Here is a 23,350-nt window from a genome sequence, read left to right on the forward strand (position 1 = left end):
TGTTTGAAAATTTGAAGAATAAAAAAAAGGGTATTTTTATTTTTTTAAACGTGAATCACATTTTTATTTGGCATACCCCCGACGGCATTGCACGTACCCCTGGGGGTATGCGTACCCCAGTTTGGGAATACCTGCACTATGGTAATAGACTCACAAGTCACAGGGTCAATAACATGACATCACTACTCACATCAATGGACTTTATGTCACATTGTAATGGCAGGCCTGTTTTTGTCTCAACATTTATGCACAGAAAATGTAAGATTGTAGTCCTTCATTTTTTATTTTTTTATTTAACTTGTATTTAACGAGGCAAGTCCAGATGGCTCCTCTATTATTTTGTTCATTTTTAATGTATGAATAACTTTTGGAATAATGTATTCTTTGTCTCCATACACATTACATTGTAGGCATACGCTAGGCCTACTACTCTACAATTGTTTAGTTTTAGTTGTGGATTGTTTTCCAGCATTAGGCTAGATATAATAATTGATGGTAATGTCAATGAGAATCCCAGGGAACCCATCAACCTCCAGCTTCCCTGAGTCTATCCCAATCAAACACTCCTACATTCATTGGGAGACTGTCAGCTGTTCATTCATAAAAACGACCAGGCATCCATGAACCGCTTCAGTGCACAAGAAGTAAACATCAATATTTCCAAAGCAATTACTTTCATTTTTTACAACAGTAAGAATACTGATAGTGTCTCAGCATTTTGCATTAAATGGCTTTTTTCTTGACTTTTGATAAAAGATGACCTTATACAGTGCCTTCAGAAAGTACTCACACCCTTTGACTTTTTCCAAATTTTGTTGTGTTACGGCCTAAATTTGAAAGGGATTAAATTTAGATTTTTTTGTCACAACAATACCCCATAACGTCAAAGTGGAATTATAGTACAAGTCAAAAGTTTGAACACACCTACTCATTACATTTTTCTTTGTTTATACTATTTTCTACATTGTACATTGTGAAGACATCAAAACCATGAAATAACACATATGGAATCAAGTAGTAACCACAAAAGTGTTAAACAAATCAAAATATATTTGAGATTTGAGATTCTTCAAAGTAGCCACCCTTTGCCTTGATGACAGCTTTGCACACTCTTGGCATTCTCTCAACCAGCTTCATGAGGAATGCTTTTCCAACAGTCTTAAAGGAGTTCCCACATATGCTGAGCACTTGTTGGATGCTTTTCCTTCACTCTGCGGTCTGACTCATCCCAAACCATCTCAATTGGGTTGAGGTCAGGTGATTGTGGAGGCCAGGTCATCTGATGCAGCACTCCATCACTCTCATTCATGATCAAATAGCCCTTACACAACCTGGAAGTGTGTTTTGAGTCATTGTCCTGTTGCAAAACCAATTATAGTCCCACTAAGCGCAAACCAGATGGGATGGCGTATCACTGCAGAATGCTGTGGTAGCCATGCTGGTTAAGTGTGTCTTGGATTCTAAATAAATCCCAGACAGTGTCACCAGCAAAGCACCTTCACACCTCCTCCTCCATGCTTCACGGTGGGAACCACACATGCAGAGATCATACGTTCACCTACTCTGTGTCTCACAAAGACACGGCGGTTGAAACCAAAAACCTAGAATTTGGACTCATCAGACCAAAGGACAGATTTCCACCGGTCTAATGTCCATTGCTCGTGTTTCTTGGTCCAAGCAAGTCTCTTCTTATAATGGTGTCCTTTAGTAGTGGTTTCTTTGCAGCAATTCGACCATGAAGGCCTGATTCATGCAGTCTCCTCTGAACAGATGATGTGTCTATTATTTGAACTCTGTGAAGCATTTATTTGGGCTGCAATCTGAGGTACAGTTAACTCTAATGAACGTATCCTCTGCAGCAGAGGTAATTCCACAAATTAACTTTTAACAAGGCACACCTGCTAATTGAAATGCATTCCAGGTGACTACCTCGTGAAGCTGGTTGAGAGAATGCCAAGCGTGTGCAAAGCTGTCATCAAGGCAAAAGGTGGCTATTTTGAAGAATCTGAAATATATTTCGATATGTTTAACACTGTTTTGGTTACTACATGATTCCATATGTGTTATTTCATAGTTTTGATGTCTTTACTATTATTCTACAATGTTTGAATAAGTAGGTGTGTCCACATTTTTGACTGGTACTGTGTAGTTTTTTAAAATTTGTACAAATATATTAAAAAAGAAAAGCTGAAATGTCTTGAGTCAATAAGTATTGAGCCCCTTTGTTATGGCAAGCCTAAATAAGTTCAGGAGTAAACATATGCTTAGTAAGTCACATAATAAGTTGAATGGACTCACTGTGTGCAATAATAGATTATTTAACATTATTTTTGAATGAGTACCTCGTCTCTGTACCCCACACATTCAATTAATTATCTGTAAGGTCCTTCAGTAGAGCAGTGAATTTACACACAGATTCAACCACAAAGAACAGAAAGGTTTTCCAATGTCTCGCTAAGAAGGGCACCTATTGGAAGATGGGATTTTTTTCTTCCTAAAAGCAGACATTGAATATCCCTTTGAGCATGGTGAAGTTATTAATTACACTTTGGATGATGTATCAATACACCCAGTCACTACAAAGATGAAGGCGTCTTTCCTAACTCACTGAGTACCACTATTCATATTTTCAAGCATGGTGGTGGTTGCATCATGTTATGGGTATGCTTGTCATCGGCAAGGACTAGGGAGTTTTTGGGGGATTAAAATATATGTAATTGTCACACCCTGGCCTTAGTATTCTTTGTTTCTGTAATATTTTGGTTAGGTCAGGGTGTGACAGGGGGGATGTTTTGTATGTTTTGTCTCGTCTTGGGTGGTTGTATTGTATAGGGGGTTTTGTTGAGTGTATGGGGTTGGGTTTAGTATAGTTGTCTAGGCAAGTCTATGGTTGCCTGAATGGTTCTCAATCAGAGACAGCTGTCATTCATTGTCTCTGATTGGGAGCCATATTTAAGGCAGCCATAGACAGTAGGCTTTCGTGGGTAATTGTCTATGTCTATGTTGCATGTTAGCACTTAGTCTTTCATAGCTTCACGTTCGTTTTTGTCTTCCTAATAAAAGAAGATGTATTTTTCACACGCTGCGCCTTGGTCCACTCATTATCCTCAAGATGATCGTGACAGTAATAAAGCTTAGCACAGGGAAAATCCTATAGGTAAACCAGGTTCAGTCTGACACTGGGAGACAAATTCTTCTTTCAGCAGGACAAAAACCTAAAACACAAGGCCAAATATACACTGGAGTTGCTTACCAAGACAACATTGAATGTTCCTGAGTGGCTTAGTTACAGTTTTGACTGAAATCGTCTTGAAAATCTATGGCAAGACTTGAAAATGACTGTCTAGCAAAGATAAACAACCATCTAAACAGATCTTGAAGAATGAAAAAATAATAATATGCTAATACTGTACAATTCAGGTGTGCAAAGCTCTTAGAGACCCAGAAAGACTCACAGCTGTAATCGTTGCCTAAAGAGACTCTGACATGTATTGACTCAGGGGGTTGAATACTTATGTAATCAAGATATATGACGTTTTAATTTTTCATACATTTTTTACAAACTTTGATTTTTTTTTTTTTACTTTGACATTACAGAGTATTTTGTGTAGATCATTGACAAAAAATTACAATGAAATCCATTTTAATCCCACCTTGTAAACACAACAAAATGTGTAAAAAGTCAAGGGGTGTAATACTTTCTGAAGGCACTGTAGATCTATGATTGCCTTTGGCAGCTAATTGTATTCATAAAATGTGTATTGTGTACATTAAAATGTGAGCAAATGATTTGATTGGTTCCTCTCTGCATTCCCTCTCTGAGCTTGGAGCCCACTTCTCTTTCATCAAATTGACATGACCTATCGCTGTTGACATCCATAACGTGTTGCGCTGTGGGCTACGAGGTCTCCCCCACCCGTCCAATATAAATACACGGATAGCACTTGCCAAGGCACACAACTTCTGCCCTTTTCCACTTGAAACAGATCTCTACCGGCGTTACAGGGATCTAATATCCTCCGTCGCAATGAAAGTAAGTTGCCTATATAGGTATATTTGGATCATTGAGTTCTCACGAATGGAGATGCGCATGGCGTACACAAATTACGTTCTTGTCATTTATTTTGAACGCATATTTGTTTAACATTGTCCGCTTGTTCATACAGCATAACTCTACTTTTACATGTTTCAGGGTGTGAGGACTATTACAGCTTATGCACTTGCTCTTTTACTTCTGGCAACGCTCGTCTCCCATTCGTGGAGTGCACCGAAGGGCAGTTTCCAGAGGAGAAATTGGTCGCCTCAGGCAATGCTGTACCTCAAGGGCACCCGTATGTCTACTACCTATTTTAGCCTAATCATACTTTGCATTCCCTTGACATACCTTTTAAATGTATTTCTGCATGTATGTCCTCCACAGAGAATAATTGGAAATAATATGCATTTATTAGCTGTTATTATGGCACAACAATAATGATATTGAATGTAAAGAGATTAACATTATCATTTAAACCTGAAGTTGTCCTATTATTTACTCATTATGTATGTTTATTTATGAATGCAACTAAAGTATATTGTATTTCATAACTGTGTGTGACTGGGTGTATGTTGCTATTACAGAGGGACGGCGGTTTATCAGCGAGGACCGAAAAGAAGGAGACGTATATGACACATTACATTTAGGTAAATACAATACGCTTGTATTCGGCAGTATGCACATATTCTTCTTTTGTGTGGCTCTGTTACTGTATGGCTCTGTAAAGTAGTGCACTGTATGGGGAATAGGAGGATTTGAGATTTTACCATCATCTTTTACTTTGACCTATCATTCCTCTGCACGACATCCTTTTTTCAGAGACTCGCAGTCAAAACACAGAGAAACTCCGTGTGAACCAGGCAGCCACAGTCCTGCTCAACTTCCTGCAGCAAGCCAAGGAGGACAGTGAGTTGGCTCATATTGGAACCTACAGTAATGGTTTACGGATACATCCAAGCTAGCTAGGAAAACCACCTCAATAGGCGCTAATTCAGGCATCGACTTCCCCCAACTACATCCAAGCTGTAGGTTTGAAATGGCCATAAAGGTAATTGCACTGTTAACTTTTTTTGTTTCAGGAGAAGAAAATCTTGAACAACTGTACTTTCAAGACTTGCCGGCATGGAAAAGAGAGTACTTCTGATGTGTTTTATAATGTATGTATTATTGTTGATAACATTCTAATCTATTGCATCTGTTGATCTCTTGTTGGATGTAGAATATTTAATGCGATGTGAGAAAAACACTGGACTCTAAGTACGGCTGCACTGAAAATGTTTGAATGTATTATTTAATAAAATGTGGAATAAAATTATTTAAAATTCATAGCAACACTTGTCTGGGGGTATCTGATCATAGAAGTAATGTGTTCAGGACTAGGTTTGAGAGAGACCTCTCAATGCAATTCCTGATATATAACTATTGATTAAACTATTCATGTCTCATATCCTATGGGCGTGAGGGGACTTTTAGCATCAAAAGATTAGGCATTTTCTCTTAGAAAATATACATAGGTAGTATGTGTAACAGCTACTTGAGACTCAGTGTCCCTACAACAGAGCTAATATTGTACGTTCTGGGCTGGAACAAAAACCTCCACATACTGCAGCTCTCAAAGACCAGGGTTGGCCATCCCAGGCAAGTAGCGAGAGATCTCTCAGTTGGCAGACTCTCCTGGGTGTGTCTTCTTGCCCTCGGGCATGGCACCCAGAGTGAATGGGGCTTTGATGTTCTGCCTGTCCCTCTCCGCCTCCTTATCTTCATCATACGGCTCTTCGTCATCATCCTCCTCATCACTGTGGTGGGGGGTGGAGTGCACCGACGCCGAGGGGGAGGGGGGCACAGAGCCGGGGCGGGGGTAACGGAATCCCTCTGTCTGAGGAGAGAGAGAGAGAGAGAGAGAGACAAATTATTCACGTCTGTGGAAAAACCACAGTGCAACTGTACCTGTACAATACATACAACATACAAACCATGAACAAATGAGCAGAGAGAGAGACAGGGAGAGATTGTTTTACTGAAGAGGACAGTGCTTAGAGAACAGTAGTAACAGATTGCACAAATACAAAATCATGTCTTGTCATTTACTAAAATGTTAGGTTGTCAATTAAAGCGAAGGGAATGGATGAACTCTGGGTCTCTGATGCATCTATAGTGTCAATCAATAGAGTCAGAGGAAGACAAACTCTCCTCCGTATCTCACCTGTGGCGGGGCCAGCGGCTCCATCTTGAACTTGTCAGGGAAAGCCCTGCTGAGAGCCAGGCTCCGGGCGTGCATGTAGAACTGCAAACATAAATCAACGGAATCAATTGAACCACAAGTAAAACACAACTGAACCAATTACAAATCAACTGAACTAGTCTGAAGATGGAACAATAAAATACTTCGCAGAGGAAAGAAGGGACATTGTTTACATTATATGTTACAAAAATAAATCGTACAAATAACAAAGAATAGCAATGAAGTTAGCACCAAAAGCACGCAATTCCGTGGAATTACTTTCAGTATGCTGCAATGTTGGTCATAGTATTTTGTTTTCTAAACTTTGTTGCATTGTGAGATTCACTTGCCTTTCAAACCATTAGGTAAACAGGGACATGAACCTATAGTGACTCACCCGTCCCAGGTACCTCCAGTCCAGCAGGTCCGACAGTCTCTCTGTGCGGTTCCTCTGGATGATGCGCTGTCGTCTGGACTGCTGGCAGAACCCGAACATGAACTGGGTCAGCTGGTTACACGAGTCATCTGCCGAGCGGAACCGCCGGTCCACTATGTAGATCCCTGAGAGGAGCGGGACAGGAACAGACCACTGAGACGCAGGAATAAAGCATTCCATTCTAATGTAAACAGAGTATTTATTCTATTCTAAACTGCTGACTGATAGTAAGTAGGGGCTTGAATTTCACTGATAAAAAGAGTTCTTCTGGTTTTGGGGCACTCCCGAAATATATCAGACCTCTTCCATAAGAGGTCAATCAAACTATGCACTGATTTGGTGATGAAAGTGAAGAGGTCTATATGCACGTACATACCGTATGCCGTGGGGTCTGACACATGTTCCTCCATGAAGCAGCCGAAGCCAGACAGGTTGGTGGTCACACTGGGTATCCCCATCACAGTACACTCACCTGGGGAACAATAACAACATAATAGTTGCACCCACACATCATACAACTCTCCGCGCACATGAAGGAAAACACAAAAACAACGACATAAACATTAGCCAGAGAAAACCCAAGTGATGGAGTTTATGTTTGCAGGCTTTGTAAGTGGTGACAGGTCACCTGGTGTGTATCCCCAGGGCTCGTAGTAAGAAGGGAAGACCCCCAGGTGACAGCCTCGTACAAACTCCTCATAGTCCATAGGAAGCAGGGGACTGGTGGACGACAGGAACTCTGGGTGGAACACTATCTGAGAGTATCAGGAAACATGTCTGTTAGTACCATTTAGAATAAAATATAGAGATCAGCACTATGCAGGCTATACTGTATGCTCTATGGGTCCTCTGTAGCTCAGTTGGTAGAGCATGGTGCTGGCAACACTAGGATAGTGGGTTCAATTCCCAGGACAAAATGTATAGCTGCAAGTTCCTTGGGATAAAAGCGTTTGCTAAATGGCATATACAGTATACTCTAACACAGGGGCTCCCAAACCTTTTTCCTTCATGACCCACCAACTGAGGTTTCTTTTGAGCCACAACCCACCATAAGTGTTGTGCGGTGAAAAAACATACACAGACCAAAAAACAAGTAAAACATATTATCGTGGCAGCGGAGAGGAAATGTTGCAGTTTCTAAACTAATCTCCTGAAATTCCACACAACCTGATATGGAGCTGAAAGAAAATGTTGCAATTTTAAAGCCAATTTCCTGAAATCCTATACATTTTCCCATGGAGCTTAGAGAACATTTTGCGGTTTTTAAGCCAATTTCCCTACCATTCTCTGCATTTTGACATGGCTAATGTTGTGTTGTTATGCTCAAACATTATAACAAAATCAATGTGGTCCTGATCGTCTAGCTTTTATTTTGTTGATTGTAAATTCAAAGAAATTATAAACCTATTATAGAAAAAACGTGTAGGTCCGTTATCTATCCTACCTACTTTCTATTTGGTTTAAGTTTAATGAAAGCGATTTTTCTATACGGAAAATGTATCTCTAAAATTAAATAAAACAAATGGGGGGGGGGGGGGGGGGGGTAATGTCCTCCCGCGACCCACAGTTGTGGAACCACTACTCTAACGGAATAAAGAATACTTTGATAGTACGTACATTACTTATCATAAGCACGTATGAGTCTTTATGGGGTCTTTTATATTGTCAATGTTTCGGCTGCCAGGCTTTTTCCGGACAATGCTTCAACTGGTTTAACACAATAAACGAGGCAAAACACTATCAAACACGGACATCAAACAAACCTCCTGCATACCTTGACTCGGTCAGTGCGAGCGTTGAAGAGGCCGATGCGTCTCACGTTGGCCAGGATGGGGTCGGAGGTGTCATCCAGCATGTTGTGAGTGGTCACTGGAGGAAGGGTGTGTCTCTGCAGAGAGGGAGACAGACAGAGTACAGTGTGCGTGTGTGTGTGTGTGTGTGTGTGTCTGTGTACGTGAGTGCATGTGCACGTGTTGTGACAGCGTCATCGTTGTGCACCTGCCTTGAGCAGTAAACATGGCGCGTATCAACATCTATAAGTCACTGATCCATGACTAATCACCTTTACGGGTAGACATTAGGAATATGGATCTGAAGGAGAATATCTAACCATTTGGCCTAATGATGTTTAATGATTCTCGTCTCCTGGGATTACCCTTGAAAAGAAACACAAGCCTTTCTCTCAGAATATATTAACTTGCATGTCAAAGAGTTGCTGAATAGACAGTAATGCTCAAAACATGTCACACGTAAACAGGCTGCTGCATCAGCTCTGAGGCGTAAGAACTTACCAGACACGCAAAGACATTTGTCACCCTAACCACTGTGTCAATGCAGCAAAAGTGGACACAGACAAGTCATTCTGTACTGGTACATCTAACACAAATGAGACTCGGGGTCAATAGAAATGGCGGTGAGAGTAACAACGGCCACAACCTGTCCACCCATCAAACACCCGGGTCGTAATTTCACGCCTACACACAAGTGACATGAATAAATCTAAGTGACAACACCATTTTCACTGGCACTTTGCTATTAAATACGGCAACAACACCCAATCTATTGACCCATGGCCTGCTGTCATGGAGGTTCAATGTTTCACGCTGGGCTGTATAACGGCAGGGACCATTCATTCATGATTTTAGCACCAGGAATCCCCCAGTCCCATTCTGAATTGACCACCTTACAGGGTGACCCTATAGGCCCATTTTACCACGTCAATGTTAAGTTACTCCTTTCATAAAACAGCAGGGTACAATATATAGGGATTCTCTGTACGATACAACACTATATTACCTTGTTGTCCAGTTGTCTCACACCCCAACTCTGTTTTATTTGGTGTTTATCATACAAACGTCTATACGCTGGTCTTTTAATCATAATGTAGACCTGACCCAATCTACAATATGGAGACTGCATTCTCAACAACCTAACAGTTAATGGCTTTATTACTGTGTATAACTTACATCTTACAACAATTATATACACTGCTCAAAAAAATAAAGGGAACACTTAAACAACACAATGTAACTCCAAGTCAATCACACTTCTGTGAAATCAAACTGTCCACTTAGGAAGCAACACTGATTGACAATAAATTTCACATGCTGTTGTGCAAATGGAATAGACAACAGGTGGAAATTATAGGCAATTAGCAAGACACCCCCAATAAAGGAGTGGTTCTGCAGGTGGTGACCACAGACCACTTCTCAGTTCCTATGCTTCCTGGCTGATGTTTTGGTCACTTTTGAATGCTGGCGGTGCTTTCACTCTAGTGGTAGCATGAGACGGAGTCTACAACCCACACAAGTGGCTCAGGTAGTGCAGCTCATCCAGGATGGCACATCAATGCGAGCTGTGGCAAGAAGGTTTGCTGTGTCTGTCAGCGTAGTGTCCAGAGCATGGAGGCGCTACCAGGAGACAGGCCAGTACATCAGGAGACGTGGAGGAGGCCGTAGGAGGGCAACAACCCAGCAGCAGGACCGCTACCTCCGCCTTTGTGCAAGGAGGAGCAGGTGGAGCACTGCCAGATCCCTGCAAAATGACCTCCAGCAGGCCACAAATGTGCATGTGTCTGCTCAAACGGTCAGAAACAGACTCCATGGGGGTGGTATGAGGGCCCGACGTCCACAGGTGGGGGTTGTGCTTACAGCCCAACACCGTGCAGGACGTTTGGCATTTGCCAGAGAACACCAAGATTGGCAAATTCGCCACTGGCGCCCTGTGCTCTTCACAGATGAAAGCAGGTTCACACTGAGCACATGAGCACATGTGACAGACGTGACAGAGTCTGGAGACGCCGTGGAGAACGTTCTGCTGCCTGCAACATCCTCCAGCATGACCGGTTTGGCGGTGGGTCAGTCATGGTGTGGGGTGGCATTTCTTTGGGGGGCCGCACAGCCCTCCATGTGCTCGCCAGAGGTAGCCTAACTGCCATTAGGTACCGAGATGAGATCCTCAGACCCCTTGTGAGAACATATGCTGGTGCGGTTGGCCCTGGGTTCCTCCTAATGCAAGACAATGCTAGACCTCATGTGGCTGGAGTGTGTCAGCAGTTCCTGCAAGAGGAAGGCATTGATGCTATGGACTGGCCCGCCCGTTCCCCAGACCTGAATCCAATTGAGCACATCTGGGACATCATGTCTCGCTCCATCCACCAACGCCACGTTGCACCACAGACTGTCCAGGAGTTGGCGGATCCTTTAGTCCAGGTCTGGGAGGAGATCCCTCAGGAGACCATCCGCCACCTCATCAGGAGCATGCCCAGGCGTTGTAGGGAGGTCATACAGGCACGTGGAGGCCACACACACTACTGAGCCTCATTTTGACTTGTTTTAAGGACATTACATCAAAGTTGGATCAGCCTGTAGTGTGGTTTTCCACTTTAATTTTGAGTGTGACTCCAAATCCAGACCTCCATGGGTTGATAAATTTGATTTACATTGATCATTTTTGTGTGATTTTGTTGTCAGCACATTCAACTATGTAAAGAAAAAAGTATTTAATAAGAATATTTCATTCATTCAGATCTAGGATGTGTTATTTTAGTGTTCCCTTTATTTTTTTGAGCAGTGTACTATAACATTTACCGGAGTATATTTCATACATTATCTGTCTCTTCAACTCCTACCTGTGTGGCATAGATGGCTCTCTTCATGATGGTGAAGTCGTCTCTGTCCAGGATGGTGTTCATATCAGGGATGTCTCCTCTGAAGACATCATGAGGTCATCAGCAGGTCAGTAAGGCAACACTCAAGTAATCACATTATAACCCGCATGGACAAGCCCTTCATTAACACGGAAGCTCGTTCCACACTTTGGTAACGTGGAAGACCCAAAGGTCACACACCATCCGCATGAATGAACTAAGTGAAGCCTTAGTTCATTCATAACAAAAGCCTGCTTAAGGATTGCCTGGCTATATGGCAGGGTTGTCAAATGCAGGAGTGTTACACTGATATGACATACAGTACAGGTCTGGTGAATACACTGGTGGAAGAGAGCCGGTATTTTTTATTTACATTTAAATTGACTTACTTTAACAATGCCTCATAAAGCCTCTTGCCAAACTTATCTTTCACAGTGTGAGCAGTGTCCCTGTCCGAGAGAGATACATAGATAATCAGCAAACTGTTCATGTGAACCATGTGGGCAACACGAGTTCCAAGGCAACATTCTCAGAAGAACACAAATTAGAATGTTATTTTCATGAAACGTTTTGGCGCTAACATCGCAGACATTTTGCAGAACTCCATGAGGTGTAGCATTGGGGGTTGTAGAGACGTACCAGAGCTGTTTGCGTACTGCCTGACCCTTCAGCGTCTCCACGTTAAAGTTGTTGGTCTTGGCTGGCATGATGAAGAACACCACCACTGTGACGTCATTCTTATGCACCTGGGAGAGAAGGGGGGAAAAAAACTTCAACTGTCGTTTTGCTATGAGAGAGACCAGTACATGTGCAGTATCTTTTAGAGGTCCATACCCTTAGCAGATAGTTGAGTCTGGACAGTGACTCCAGGAAGATGTCAACTCCCTTGTTGGAGAACTCATATCGTCCAGCAATAAAGAAGAAGAGAGTTTTCTCCAGATTGAAGTCCAGATGACTGACAAAAAACAAGGGATAATAGTTTTATAATGGGCAATAGTAATATAGTTAGCAGTATATTGGATAACAAACTTGAAAACATAATAAGGACCTAAGTTTTACCCATAGAAGTGTCCCCTGATGAATTCCTGAATCCGGCCCTTATTAGTGGAATGAAGGTTCTGGAACTCGTGCATGGCTGAGAACTTCTTGATGTTCAATCCGTTTGGAGTCACCACATCTGTACAGTAGATAGAGAGAAACCCAGCTTACTTCAATATCAAATATCCCTGCTCTGTCACTTTTTGTTCCATAGGAGGAAATAGAGGGAAACAGGAGAAAACCTTTTTAAACGTGAAAAGAGCATTCTTATTGGACATAAAGTGACATTTTCAGGTAGTACCTCCTCCATTTCGAAAGGTTTTGGTACGGTGAACCGTAATGTACAGGACCCTGGCCCCCTCACCTGGTTTCCTGTGCAGCATGTGGTTAGCCTCTACAGCAGTGATCTGGGATACAGTTGTAAAGACATGGGCACAGTGGACAGCAGCTCTCTCCAGACAGTAGCGATGGTAGATCTGCCTCTCACCAGCCTCCTGGTCTATGTTGAACTGACAGGGGCACATCAGAAATCAACACAAGAGTCATTAATAGGTCATTGTTAAGAGATCACTAGTGTGTAATTATCTATTGTCGTGCACATTCTAAGTAAATATCAGGTGAATAGTGAATGAAACCTGTGAACACAACTTTTTCAAATGTTGAGATCTACAATAACTATTATTGGGGCTATGGGGTTCATTTCGAGTTTGTTGGGTATCTGTCAATCAAACAGTTTGACAAGTGTTTGAAGTAAGATCACCCTTGAGTCTTCTGTCTGCCAGTGATGAGGAGGCTTCCTCTTCCTCTCCATAAGGAGAAGCTGCTGTCAATTACCCTGTCTGCCCAGTGAATGACCTTTAGGTCCACAATGACCTTTTTACACTTAGCCTGAGGGCCAGTTACAACACCATACACCAGCGTGAACACAACACAGACCCATAGCTCATTGACACCCACAGGGAAGATACTATGGGAAACTAAACTCAACCTAACTCTAACGATGCTTATTCCGTCAACATTGTCAAAGCAGAAAAAGTTTGTGAGGAATTTGAATAACAAAACGTTATTGTGTGTGCGGCCTCTTTACCTTGCCAAGGTTGTTGTAGAAGTCAACATTTCCGGCACAGATGTATCTTCCCAACAGAGTGGCATGGGTTGTGAAAATGGTTGCCAAGGGAATCTTCCGTGAGCGACAGAGAATAAGTCCTGCCCCTACCTGCCACTCATGGAAATGGGCGATAACATTGGGCGAGTCTCCAAGCTCGCCGGTTAACTAGGAATGAAAGCAATTAATTACTGATAATTAGCTCTGAAATCTCATGTTACCCAAGAGGGTGAATATGTATTGGGTAAAAAGAAATAGGCTACTTGTATCATTTATTTTCAAAGGTATCTGACATTAAGGTATTCCCATCAAGCATAAACCTCTTTCAGAGTATTTTTCAAAGCATCCTTAACAACCTGACAAATTACCTCTTTAAAGAACCAGGCAACCATGGATCCGAAGATGAGTGAGTCGTTGGCCTCTTTGTCATGGGCGGGCAGGCCGATACCACAGGTGTCCCACAGATCCCCCTTCCATCGGTCCAGGTTCCAGGCTGCTGACCCCGTGTCAAATAGGATCACATAGGGACTGCCCTCGATCAGCCAGCGCCCAAAGTACACCTAAACATACAGTATAACCCCAACACAAGGGAAAGATATGTGTGGTTCTAGAAGACAGTACCAACCAACACGAGACCCACAACCACAGTATCAAACACATGGGGCAAAGCTGAAATACTACTAAATAATAGTTTCTGAAGCTGCTGATGTATTTCTTTGTTTCTGATCCTGGAGATGGAGTTTGTCTGTCATCTTGTGGATTCATCGTCTCTATCTAACTCTTTTGGCACAATAGTCTAGGCCTACTTCTGTATAAGTGCGTGTCTGCCCTCTTCTGGCCAGAAAGTACTACTACAGTACTACTATTATCCACTTGCATGTCACAGCCATAGAATAGAATAGAAAATAATAGAATAGAGTAATTCTGTAGTAGAGTACCAGGCAGCCGTTGTCAATGAGGGCGCTCATTGCTTTCTTGATGGCTGGGTTGGGGGGCTCACACTGCTCCACCTGGGTGTTAAAGTTGTGTTCGTAGTACGGCCCCATCATGAATAAGTTCTCCCCCCATTCATCCACTGTTATCTTGGCCTTGGTCTGGATAACTGTGTAGATCCCACCCACTGGAGGAAATATATATAATATACATGACATTCAAACTTTCTAACCTGTGACTTGTTATGACAACCATAAGGGGAGGTGTGTCCACATATTAAGATATAATTCTGCATGATATTGTGTGTTTTGCATGATTAATAGTCCAAGATACACTGGAATTAACAAAAACAAAGACCATGAAATAAATAGCTTATAAATATAAATAAAAAACTGAAAAGGCTGCATAGAAGATATTTGATATTCTTCAAATATTTGTGAAGAGGACCCTCAACAATCACAAACCACGGTATTATGTTTGCACACCGTCATACTGTAGGCGTATAAGACATTTCCCTGATGCCAAATACATTTACTCAGGATACCTGATAAACAGTGTTGGGGAAGCTACTCTTAAAATATAGTTTACCAAGTTACTAATTGCTTCAATCTGGAAGAAGTTAAACTAGACTAAAGCTAACCTTAAGAACAATATAGTTTAATTAACTAAATTGACTTCGAAAAAGTATTTCACTACATCCGAACTGCATCTGAAATGTCATAGACTACAAATTGCAATAACAGATCACTTTGAGGTCATATGTAAACAGAACGTGCAATTTAGCCTACTAAATACAAAAACATTGTTTCAAGTAACAATTAGGCAGGTCTGATGCCGAAAAATGAACTACATTCTAGCCTACCCAAGAAAACACAACCAAGATTTGAATTCAGGTCAACTACCACCAAGCTATTGCAAAATGTAGTTAAATTCAAATCAAATCAAATGTTATTTGTCTCATGCGCCAAATACAAAAGATGTAGATCTTACCCTGAAATGCTTACTTACAAGTACTTAGCCAACAATGCAGTTTTCAGAAAATAGAGATAAGAAAATATTTACTAAATAAAATAAAAATAAAAATATACACTACCGTTCAAAAGTTTGGGGTCACTTAGAAATGTCCTTGTTTTTTCAAGAAAATCAAATTTTTTGTTCATTAAAATAACATCAAATTGATCAGAAATACAGTGTAGACATTGTTCATGTTGTAAATTAGTACTGTAGCTGGAAACGGCTGATTTTTTATGGAATATCTACATAGGGGTACTGTACAGAGGCCCATTATCAGCAACCATCACTCCTGTGTTCCAATGGCACGTTGTGTTAGCTAATCCAAGTTGATCATTTTAAAAGACTAATTGATCATTAGAAAACCCTTTTGCAATTATGTTAGCACAGCTGAAAACTGTTTGTCTGATTAAAGAAGCCATAAAACTGGCCTTCTTTAGACTAGTTGAGTATCTGCAGCATCAGCATTTGTCGGTTCGATTACAGGATGGCCAGCAACAAAGAACTTTCTTCTGAAACTTGTCAGTCTATTCTTGTTCTGAGAAATTAAGGCCATTCCATGTGAGAAATTGCCAAGAAACTGAAGATCTCATACAACGCTGTGTAATACTGGCTTCACAGAACAGTGCAAACTGGCTTTAACCGGAATAGAAAGAGGAGTGGGAGGCCTTGGTGCACAACTGAGAAAGAGGACAAGTACATTAGAGTGTCTAGTTTGAGAAACAGACGCCTCATAAGTCCTCAACTGGCAGCTTCATTAAATAGTACCAGAAAAACACCAGTCTTAACGTCAACAGTGAAGAGGCAACTCCGGGATGCTGGCCTTCTAGGCTGAGTTGCAAAGAAAAAGACATATCTCAGACTGGCCAATAAAAATAAAAGATTAAGATGGACAAAAGAACACAGACACTGGACAGAGGAACTCTGTAGATATTCCATCTATGTCGATATTCCATTAAATATCAGCCGTTTCCAGCTACAATAGTCATTTACAACATTAAAAATGTCTACACTGTATTTCTGATTCATTTGATGTTATTTTAATGGACAAAAAATGTGATTTTCTTTCAATACAAGGATATTTCTAAGTGACCCCAAACTTAAAAGTGACACAATAAAATAACAATAATGAAGCTATATACAGGGGGTACCGGTACCGAGTCAATGTGCGGGGGTACAAGTTAGTCGAGGTAATTTGTACAGTGACTATGCATAGATAATAAACAGTGTAGCAGCAGTGTAAAAACAAAGGGGGGATCTGGGGACCCATGCCAAATCTTTTCAGTCTCCTGAGGGGGAAAGGGTGTTGTTGTATCCTCTTCATGACTTTCTTGGTGTGTTGGACCATCATAGTTTGTTGGTGATGTGGACACCAAGGAACTTGAAACTCTACCTGCTCCACTATAACCCTGTCGATGTGAATAGGGGCGTCTTCGGCCCTCCTTTTCCTGTAGTCCATGATCATCTCCTTTGTCTTGCTCACCTTGAAGGAGAGGTTGTTGGCCTGGTACCAAACTGCCAGGTCTCTGACCTCCTCCCTATAGGCTGTCTCATCGTTGTCGGGATTCAGGCCTACCACTGTTGTGTCATCAGCAAACTTAATGATGGTGTTGGAGGAGTCGTGCTTGGCCATGCAGTTGTGGGTGAACAGGGAGTACAGGAGGGGATTAAGAACACACCCCTGAGGGGCCCCCATGTTGAGGATCAGCGTGGCAGATGTGTTGTTGCCTACCCTTACCACCTGTGGGCGGCCCGTCAGGAAGTCCAGGATGTGTTTAGTCCCAGGGTCCTTAGCTTGGTGATAAGCTTTGTGAGTTGAACTAGTTGAACTACATATACAGAAGTTCACTACTCCCAACACTGCATAAGTGATAACCTCTGAACTCTTCACATCAACAACAGGATAGACTCAGACAACAGATCCGTACGTGTACAGTACACAGAACTGAATCAATCAATCAATCAAATGTATTTATAAAGCCCTTCTTACTTCAGCTGATGTCACAAAGTGCTGTACAGAAACCCAGCCTAAAACCCCAAACAGCAAGCAATGCAGGTGTAGAAGCACGGTGGCTAGGAAAAACTCCCTAGATAGGCCAGAACCTAGGAAGAAACCTAGAGAGGAACCAGGAAGAGCCCTATACTACAAAAAGTACATCATGTTTTTATGATCATTGGGACTCTCATGTCTAGTTTAGTCTATTTTCCAGGAACACACGTTTATTTTGCCAGTAAGGTTAAGGTTCATATAGTATATATAACCATAGTTCATATGGTTCACACATCCTCTTTCACAAACAACATTAAGACATACTGTATGTATTTGACAGAGATTGTGTATTTATCTTCAATTTAATGTTTAAAGGTTCAGACACTGAGACTGAGACAGTTAATGTTCTCCACACTGTATTTTCACTGTATTTCAATATTTGCTCTTTTGGGGCCAAAGATTCAAAGATAACCTTATTTAGCAGAAAGGAGATGACAGGTGACACTGGCATTAGGCTAAACTGTCACAGCTCCAGAGGAATTTAAGATGATCCTCTCAATCATGATAGTATCCCATATCTGACCACTCTGGACCAATAGTCCAGGGGTCATGAACTCTGTAGGAATTGCTCCATATTTGTACACTTCACTGCAACCCAGCTTTACACAAAAGTAGTAACACTACCTAAAATATATGATGGACTATTACAATTGAAAGGTCATCAATGGCATCTGTAGAGAAAGCATACAACATTGCATCCACTGTCACTATTACATTTACTGAGGAGGGACACAAAACAGTTATACTCCAAGGACCAAGACCATTGGAAGAGACTTCACAGTGAATTGTCTGTCTCCATGCAAATAGTTCTCGGTCAGGTAATACTAACCTTTATTAGTGACCTCCCAGGCTACCTCAAACAGCAGCAGGTCGTCTACAGGTAGATCTTCCTCATCCCACAGAGGCAGACCGCTCAGTGACGTCATCGATAAGGAACGGGTCAGGGGCATGTTGCTGTCAACAAGTAGAGTTTTTGCAGTTAAGAAAAGGTAAGTGCCACTGATGCTCTCTCAGTTGGTTGGTCCTCTCCTCTGTAGGTTCAACTGTAAACTGTCTATCTTCTCACACCAGAATATCCCACTGGAGTTCACATGGACTCAGAAGAGGATACAACACACATCCCATGGTCCCAGTTCGTCACTCCAAGCAGTCCACTGTCCAGCCCGCCTACTTTTTGTGATTGAATCCGACCCTCGTCTTTGAACAGAAAGTCAACATTCCCTGGCTGCATGCACGGGACTGAAGTCCACACACAGACATCAAGAGTAATGTTTTGACAAAACCAATAGTGAGCCAAAGTGGAGAATATACAGATGTGGGAACTTAATTTGAGCCAGTTTGCTACAGCAGGAAAATAATCCTGCAGCAACAGGAAATGTGGATTATAATTAATTGACATTTTTATAGAGGTTGATACATTTTTCAATACTGGAAATTACAAACTTTAGAAGTCTTTTTAAAACTCAAATACACTACAAGTTTGCATTTCCTGCTGTGCAGGACAATTCTCAGCAACAAAAGAGTGATCGAATGAAGATCCTACATAAATTATATATCAAAGTTTTACAGTCATTATTCTGTGGTTTCCCTAGCCTTGAACAGTACACCAAATTCATGACATTAAAAATACTCATTCACATTTGGATATTGTACTTTTTATATCAAAATGTAAATGTTTATTATTTACATCATGAATTTGTCCCTACTATTTATAGGGCTATGGTTTCCTCATTTAGGCGCTGTAGACTATATTACGCCTACTGGAGTTTTATTATCATGAATATCATATGTCTGCAATTGAGGGACCTCGACATTAATTACAGTAGCCTAAATAATTACACAAATCACACTTTTGTTTTGAAACAATAGTTTAAGTTAGGGGGAAAAAACAGTAATTGCGACAACAACAAAACCTAGGTCGCCTATAGTTCATTTCCGCTAATGATGACGCAGCAGGCTGTACGTGACGCAACGTTGCTTGAACTTTGCTCCTCCTCATTCAGTGACAGCCAAATGTTATGGCTGTGTAGTGTGTATCCACACATTGAAACCTGACCTAGCTCTTAATCCATGTTCAGCCCATGTAGCCTTTTCAAGCGTATAGTCCTTTTCTCAATGTTGCCTAGCCTATAGGTGGTTTAGCCTATAGGTAAGCCTATTGGTGGTATATGGCATCATTTCTCAGCAAATAATCTCGATTCATTCCCAGAAATAGGCCCTATATGTTGTGTTGGCTATGCAAACACTTGGCACCCCCATTCGTCCTGAATGGGGTTGAATGTTGGTAAAATATAACGCATCCGATTCGGACAGACCGACATTACGAGAATCAATCATGGGTGAAGTCATTTAATATTATCAATCATCACTATTGGACAACCTCAGGAAGCAGATGGAGGCAGTGCTAAAGAAGCATTCAGGAAGCACATCAGGTCAACTTGAAAAAGACGCAATGGATATATTTGACAATTTCATTGACCCTTTTGCTTGCAACAACATTTAGACAGGACAGTGTTATTAAGGAGCAGTTTAGCTGTTCGGACACAGAGGCAATTCCAATCGCTCGAACCAGATGCAGGATGAAATGTGGAGGATCAAAATACTTCTTTATCAAAGACAAATGATTTCATTATGTACCATTAGTCACAAGTCTAGAACAGTTCTTATCACACCCAAAGATGTTGTCTGTGGTTGAAAAGGGACCCCAGATGTGCAGGGAAAGTTTTTATCATGACATTGTTGATGGTGCTCTTCTAAAATCACATCCCTTATTTTCAGAGAAACCCAAGGCGTTGCAGATCGTTCTGTACACGGATGAAATGGAGATCTGTAATCCACTAGAATCCTTTGCATCAAAAAACAAGTTGTTAACGGTGTACTACACCCTAGGAAATATAAATCCAAAATACAGGTCTAAACTGGCTGCTATCAGGCTACTTGGCATGGCTAGATCAGCAGACCTCCATCAATCTGGTGGAGATGTAATATTGAATAGAATCAAGGAAGACATGGATGCATGGTACAGTGGGGTTAAAATGCTAACTATTAACGGAGAGAAAACGATATATGGTGCCATGGTTTCTCTCTGTGGAGACACCCTGGCACAACATGAACTAGCAGGGTTCAAAGAGGGTGTGGGCTTTGCCTGCAGTAAGTGCAGACACTGAGTGTTATTTTGAGGACATGCAGTCACACTTCAATGAGGATGCATATACTAAAAGGACATTGGAGAAGCATGTCAGACAGTGTGATGAAATAGAAAAGGCACAGACGGACTTGCTTCGCAACAGCCTGAGAACAACATATGGGATCAATAGAAGGAGCAAGTTAGTTGAATTCCCAGCCTTTGATATTAAACAACAAACTCCGCAAGACATTATGCATGTAATTCTGGAGGGCATAGCCCCATTGGAAATCAAATGTGTTTTGAATCATCTTGTTGTGTCAGGACAGATTGATCTGGACTCAGTGAATTCTGCTATTCTTGGTTTCCCTTATTCCCCTCTAGATGTTAGAGATCAGCCATCCCCAATTTCTGTTAGTACATTAACGTCAAGTGATGGTAAACTAAAACAGTCATCTGGGCAAATGCTTGTCCTGCTAAGGATATTGCCATTTGTTTTGGAGAGTTTGGAAGTCAATGCATATATACAACTCATAATTGAGCTAATAGAGATTTTACAGATAGTATTTGCACATGTTCTTTCCATTGTGACTGTGTCTAGTTTGAAGTTACTCATTGAAAATCATTTGAAGCATTGGAAGTAGCTTTTTCCAGACTTCAATGTTACACCTAAACAGCATTATATGATACATTTGCCATCACAGATAAAGTAATTGGGTCCAATGGTTAGACATACTGTATGCGGTTTGAGTCTAAACATTGTTTCTTTAAACAATGGGCTTCCAAGCTCCATTTTTAAAATATTTTCAAGTCTTTGATCAAGCAGAACCAAATATATGAAAGCTGCCAAACTGTTGACAGTTCAATGCACCCAATTTTTTCAAATGAAAGGGAGATGGGACCTGCATCAGAGGTTAAAGATCTACAATATTTATGTGGAAAATTGAGGGACTTCCTAGGTTTCAATTAAGTAAACCATGCTGTATCAGTCAAATGGCTTGTAATAAATTCTAATAAATACATAACTCAGTAGTACTGAATGGTAATATGCCAGAATTTGGACTGGTCAAAAGCACATTTCTTGTTGATTCTAGGCTTTATTGTTTGGAATATCAACAATTTCAAACTATACGCTTTGATAGAAACGTCTCGGCTTATCAAGTTGAGGTCCCACACCTTGCACAGGCCACTGGGTTAGTGGATGCTGAAAAGCTGGTTGATTTTACCTCTTATTACACAATTAGCAACAAGAGCCAAACTTATGTACAAGTCAAATACCATCTTGGGGATGTAATAGAATTGTACAACAGTTCAAATGACTCATAGTGTGTTCCCCAGATACGAAAAGTGTACTGTCTTTGTTCTGTACTGTATTTTGTCTACATGATTGCTGTGCCGTGTGTAAGATTGACAATAAAACAGTGAATTCCATTTGGTTATTATCTGTTCTTAATATGTGAAGAGATGAAAAGGATAAGATGCTTGAAGTAAGAAATTCTGACTTTGACAAAGCAGTTTTGTACTTGTCAGTGTTGATCAAACAGCTTTATAATTCTGGTAATTCTAGTTTCGAGCATTAAGTTACTCAGAACCAGTAATACAATCTCAGTAACAAGTTATATTATCTTATTAAGATAATTAAGGACAAAAAAGCTTGAAATAAGTGAAATGCTCCAACATAAAAACTGGCTGATAAGAAGAAATATCTTGTCAGACAAAAAACAAGCATATATTGCCTTGATTTAAGATATTTGATCTTACTTAGATTTACATTTTTGCAGTGTATGGATGTATATTCTTTACTTTAGCCAAACGCATAATACATACTCTTTTCATATCCCTCAATCCTCTCATGCACTCTAGCAAACTGCATCAATTTAACAATAACCACATCTGACGGTCATATTTTCAGAGAAAAGACATCCCTTGGCGCGGTTGTCAACATTTCCTAGAACGTAATTAACTATTCATTTCAGCACCACTAAACAGTGGACAGCGCTGCAAACGCGACTCATTCGCTGTCATCTCGCTCCTAACAATCCGGGGCATACAGAGGGAAATATAAAAGGCACAGAATACACGTCATGCATCAAAGAAGACAGCTTAGTGTAGATAACATATCGTTTCTTTCTGCATCACTTGGATTTTGACAGAATGAGAATGCTGGCATTTTTCCTTGTTTGTGCAATAACTCGCCAGTATGGAACATGTGGAACTCCAACGCATGGATTTGGGTGGAAGGATATCCCAGGTAATTTCTTGATTTGATATATTCGAATTACTTTTGGATTTCTTATAGGTTCATTTTCTTCTCATAATGTCCTGAGCCAAACGTTGTAATATCCAAAAGTAACAAGCTAAGAAAATTCGATTTTATAATTTGATGCTCTCTCTTTTCTCAGGACATACGCCTGCTAAGGTGCAAGTGGGGCACTCTGTGGTGATGAGAAGCGAGATTGTCAGTCCGAATTTACCTGGCGATGCGAACCTTTGTTACCTTTTGAAAGAGGATGATGAAGACCAGCGACAAATGATCTGCAAACATCGTTTAACTCGGACCAGCAAATTCAACTTCAACCCGTTTGGACTCCGATTTGGAAAGCGCGATAAATTTGACCCATCCAAGGCCAACCTCTTAAGATCCAGGACAATCAAACTGTTGCCTATTCTTCTCTCCCTCCGAGAACTAGAAGTTCCTGCCTAAATTGACAAGCATTTTCTCTTCCCAAGAAGGAACCAATATTTAAA

General features: G+C 41.1%; 2 protein-coding genes across 2 annotated transcripts; one reads left to right on the forward strand and one right to left on the reverse strand.

Moving 5' to 3' along the window:
* Positions 1-4,079: 4,079 nt before the first annotated feature.
* On the forward strand, positions 4,080-5,180 carry LOC120032337 (spexin prohormone 1-like). The gene is made up of 4 exons (XM_038978384.1): positions 4,080-4,331; positions 4,621-4,683; positions 4,856-4,942; positions 5,116-5,180. Exons 1-4 carry the CDS (start codon positions 4,184-4,186, stop codon positions 5,178-5,180), a joined length of 363 nt encoding a protein of 120 aa, XP_038834312.1. The 5' UTR covers positions 4,080-4,183.
* A 125-nt stretch (positions 5,181-5,305) lies between these two features.
* Positions 5,306-18,428, reverse strand: gys2 (glycogen synthase 2). The gene is made up of 16 exons (XM_038978383.1): positions 18,308-18,428; positions 14,423-14,604; positions 13,853-14,044; positions 13,467-13,652; positions 12,744-12,888; positions 12,401-12,518; positions 12,176-12,296; positions 11,981-12,087; positions 11,731-11,790; positions 11,324-11,402; positions 8,468-8,581; positions 7,322-7,448; positions 7,070-7,165; positions 6,655-6,818; positions 6,240-6,320; positions 5,306-5,912 (listed from the first exon to the last, which is right to left on the reverse strand). The coding sequence occupies exons 1-16, from the start codon at positions 18,426-18,428 to the stop codon at positions 5,694-5,696; spliced, it is 2,112 nt and encodes a 703-aa protein (XP_038834311.1). The 3' UTR covers positions 5,306-5,693.
* Positions 18,429-23,350: the final 4,922 nt, after the last annotated feature.

The sequence above is a fragment of the Salvelinus namaycush genome, chromosome 38 (genome assembly GCF_016432855.1).
Source record: "Salvelinus namaycush isolate Seneca chromosome 38, SaNama_1.0, whole genome shotgun sequence".
In the NCBI taxonomy this organism is placed as follows: Eukaryota; Metazoa; Chordata; class Actinopteri; order Salmoniformes; family Salmonidae; genus Salvelinus; species Salvelinus namaycush.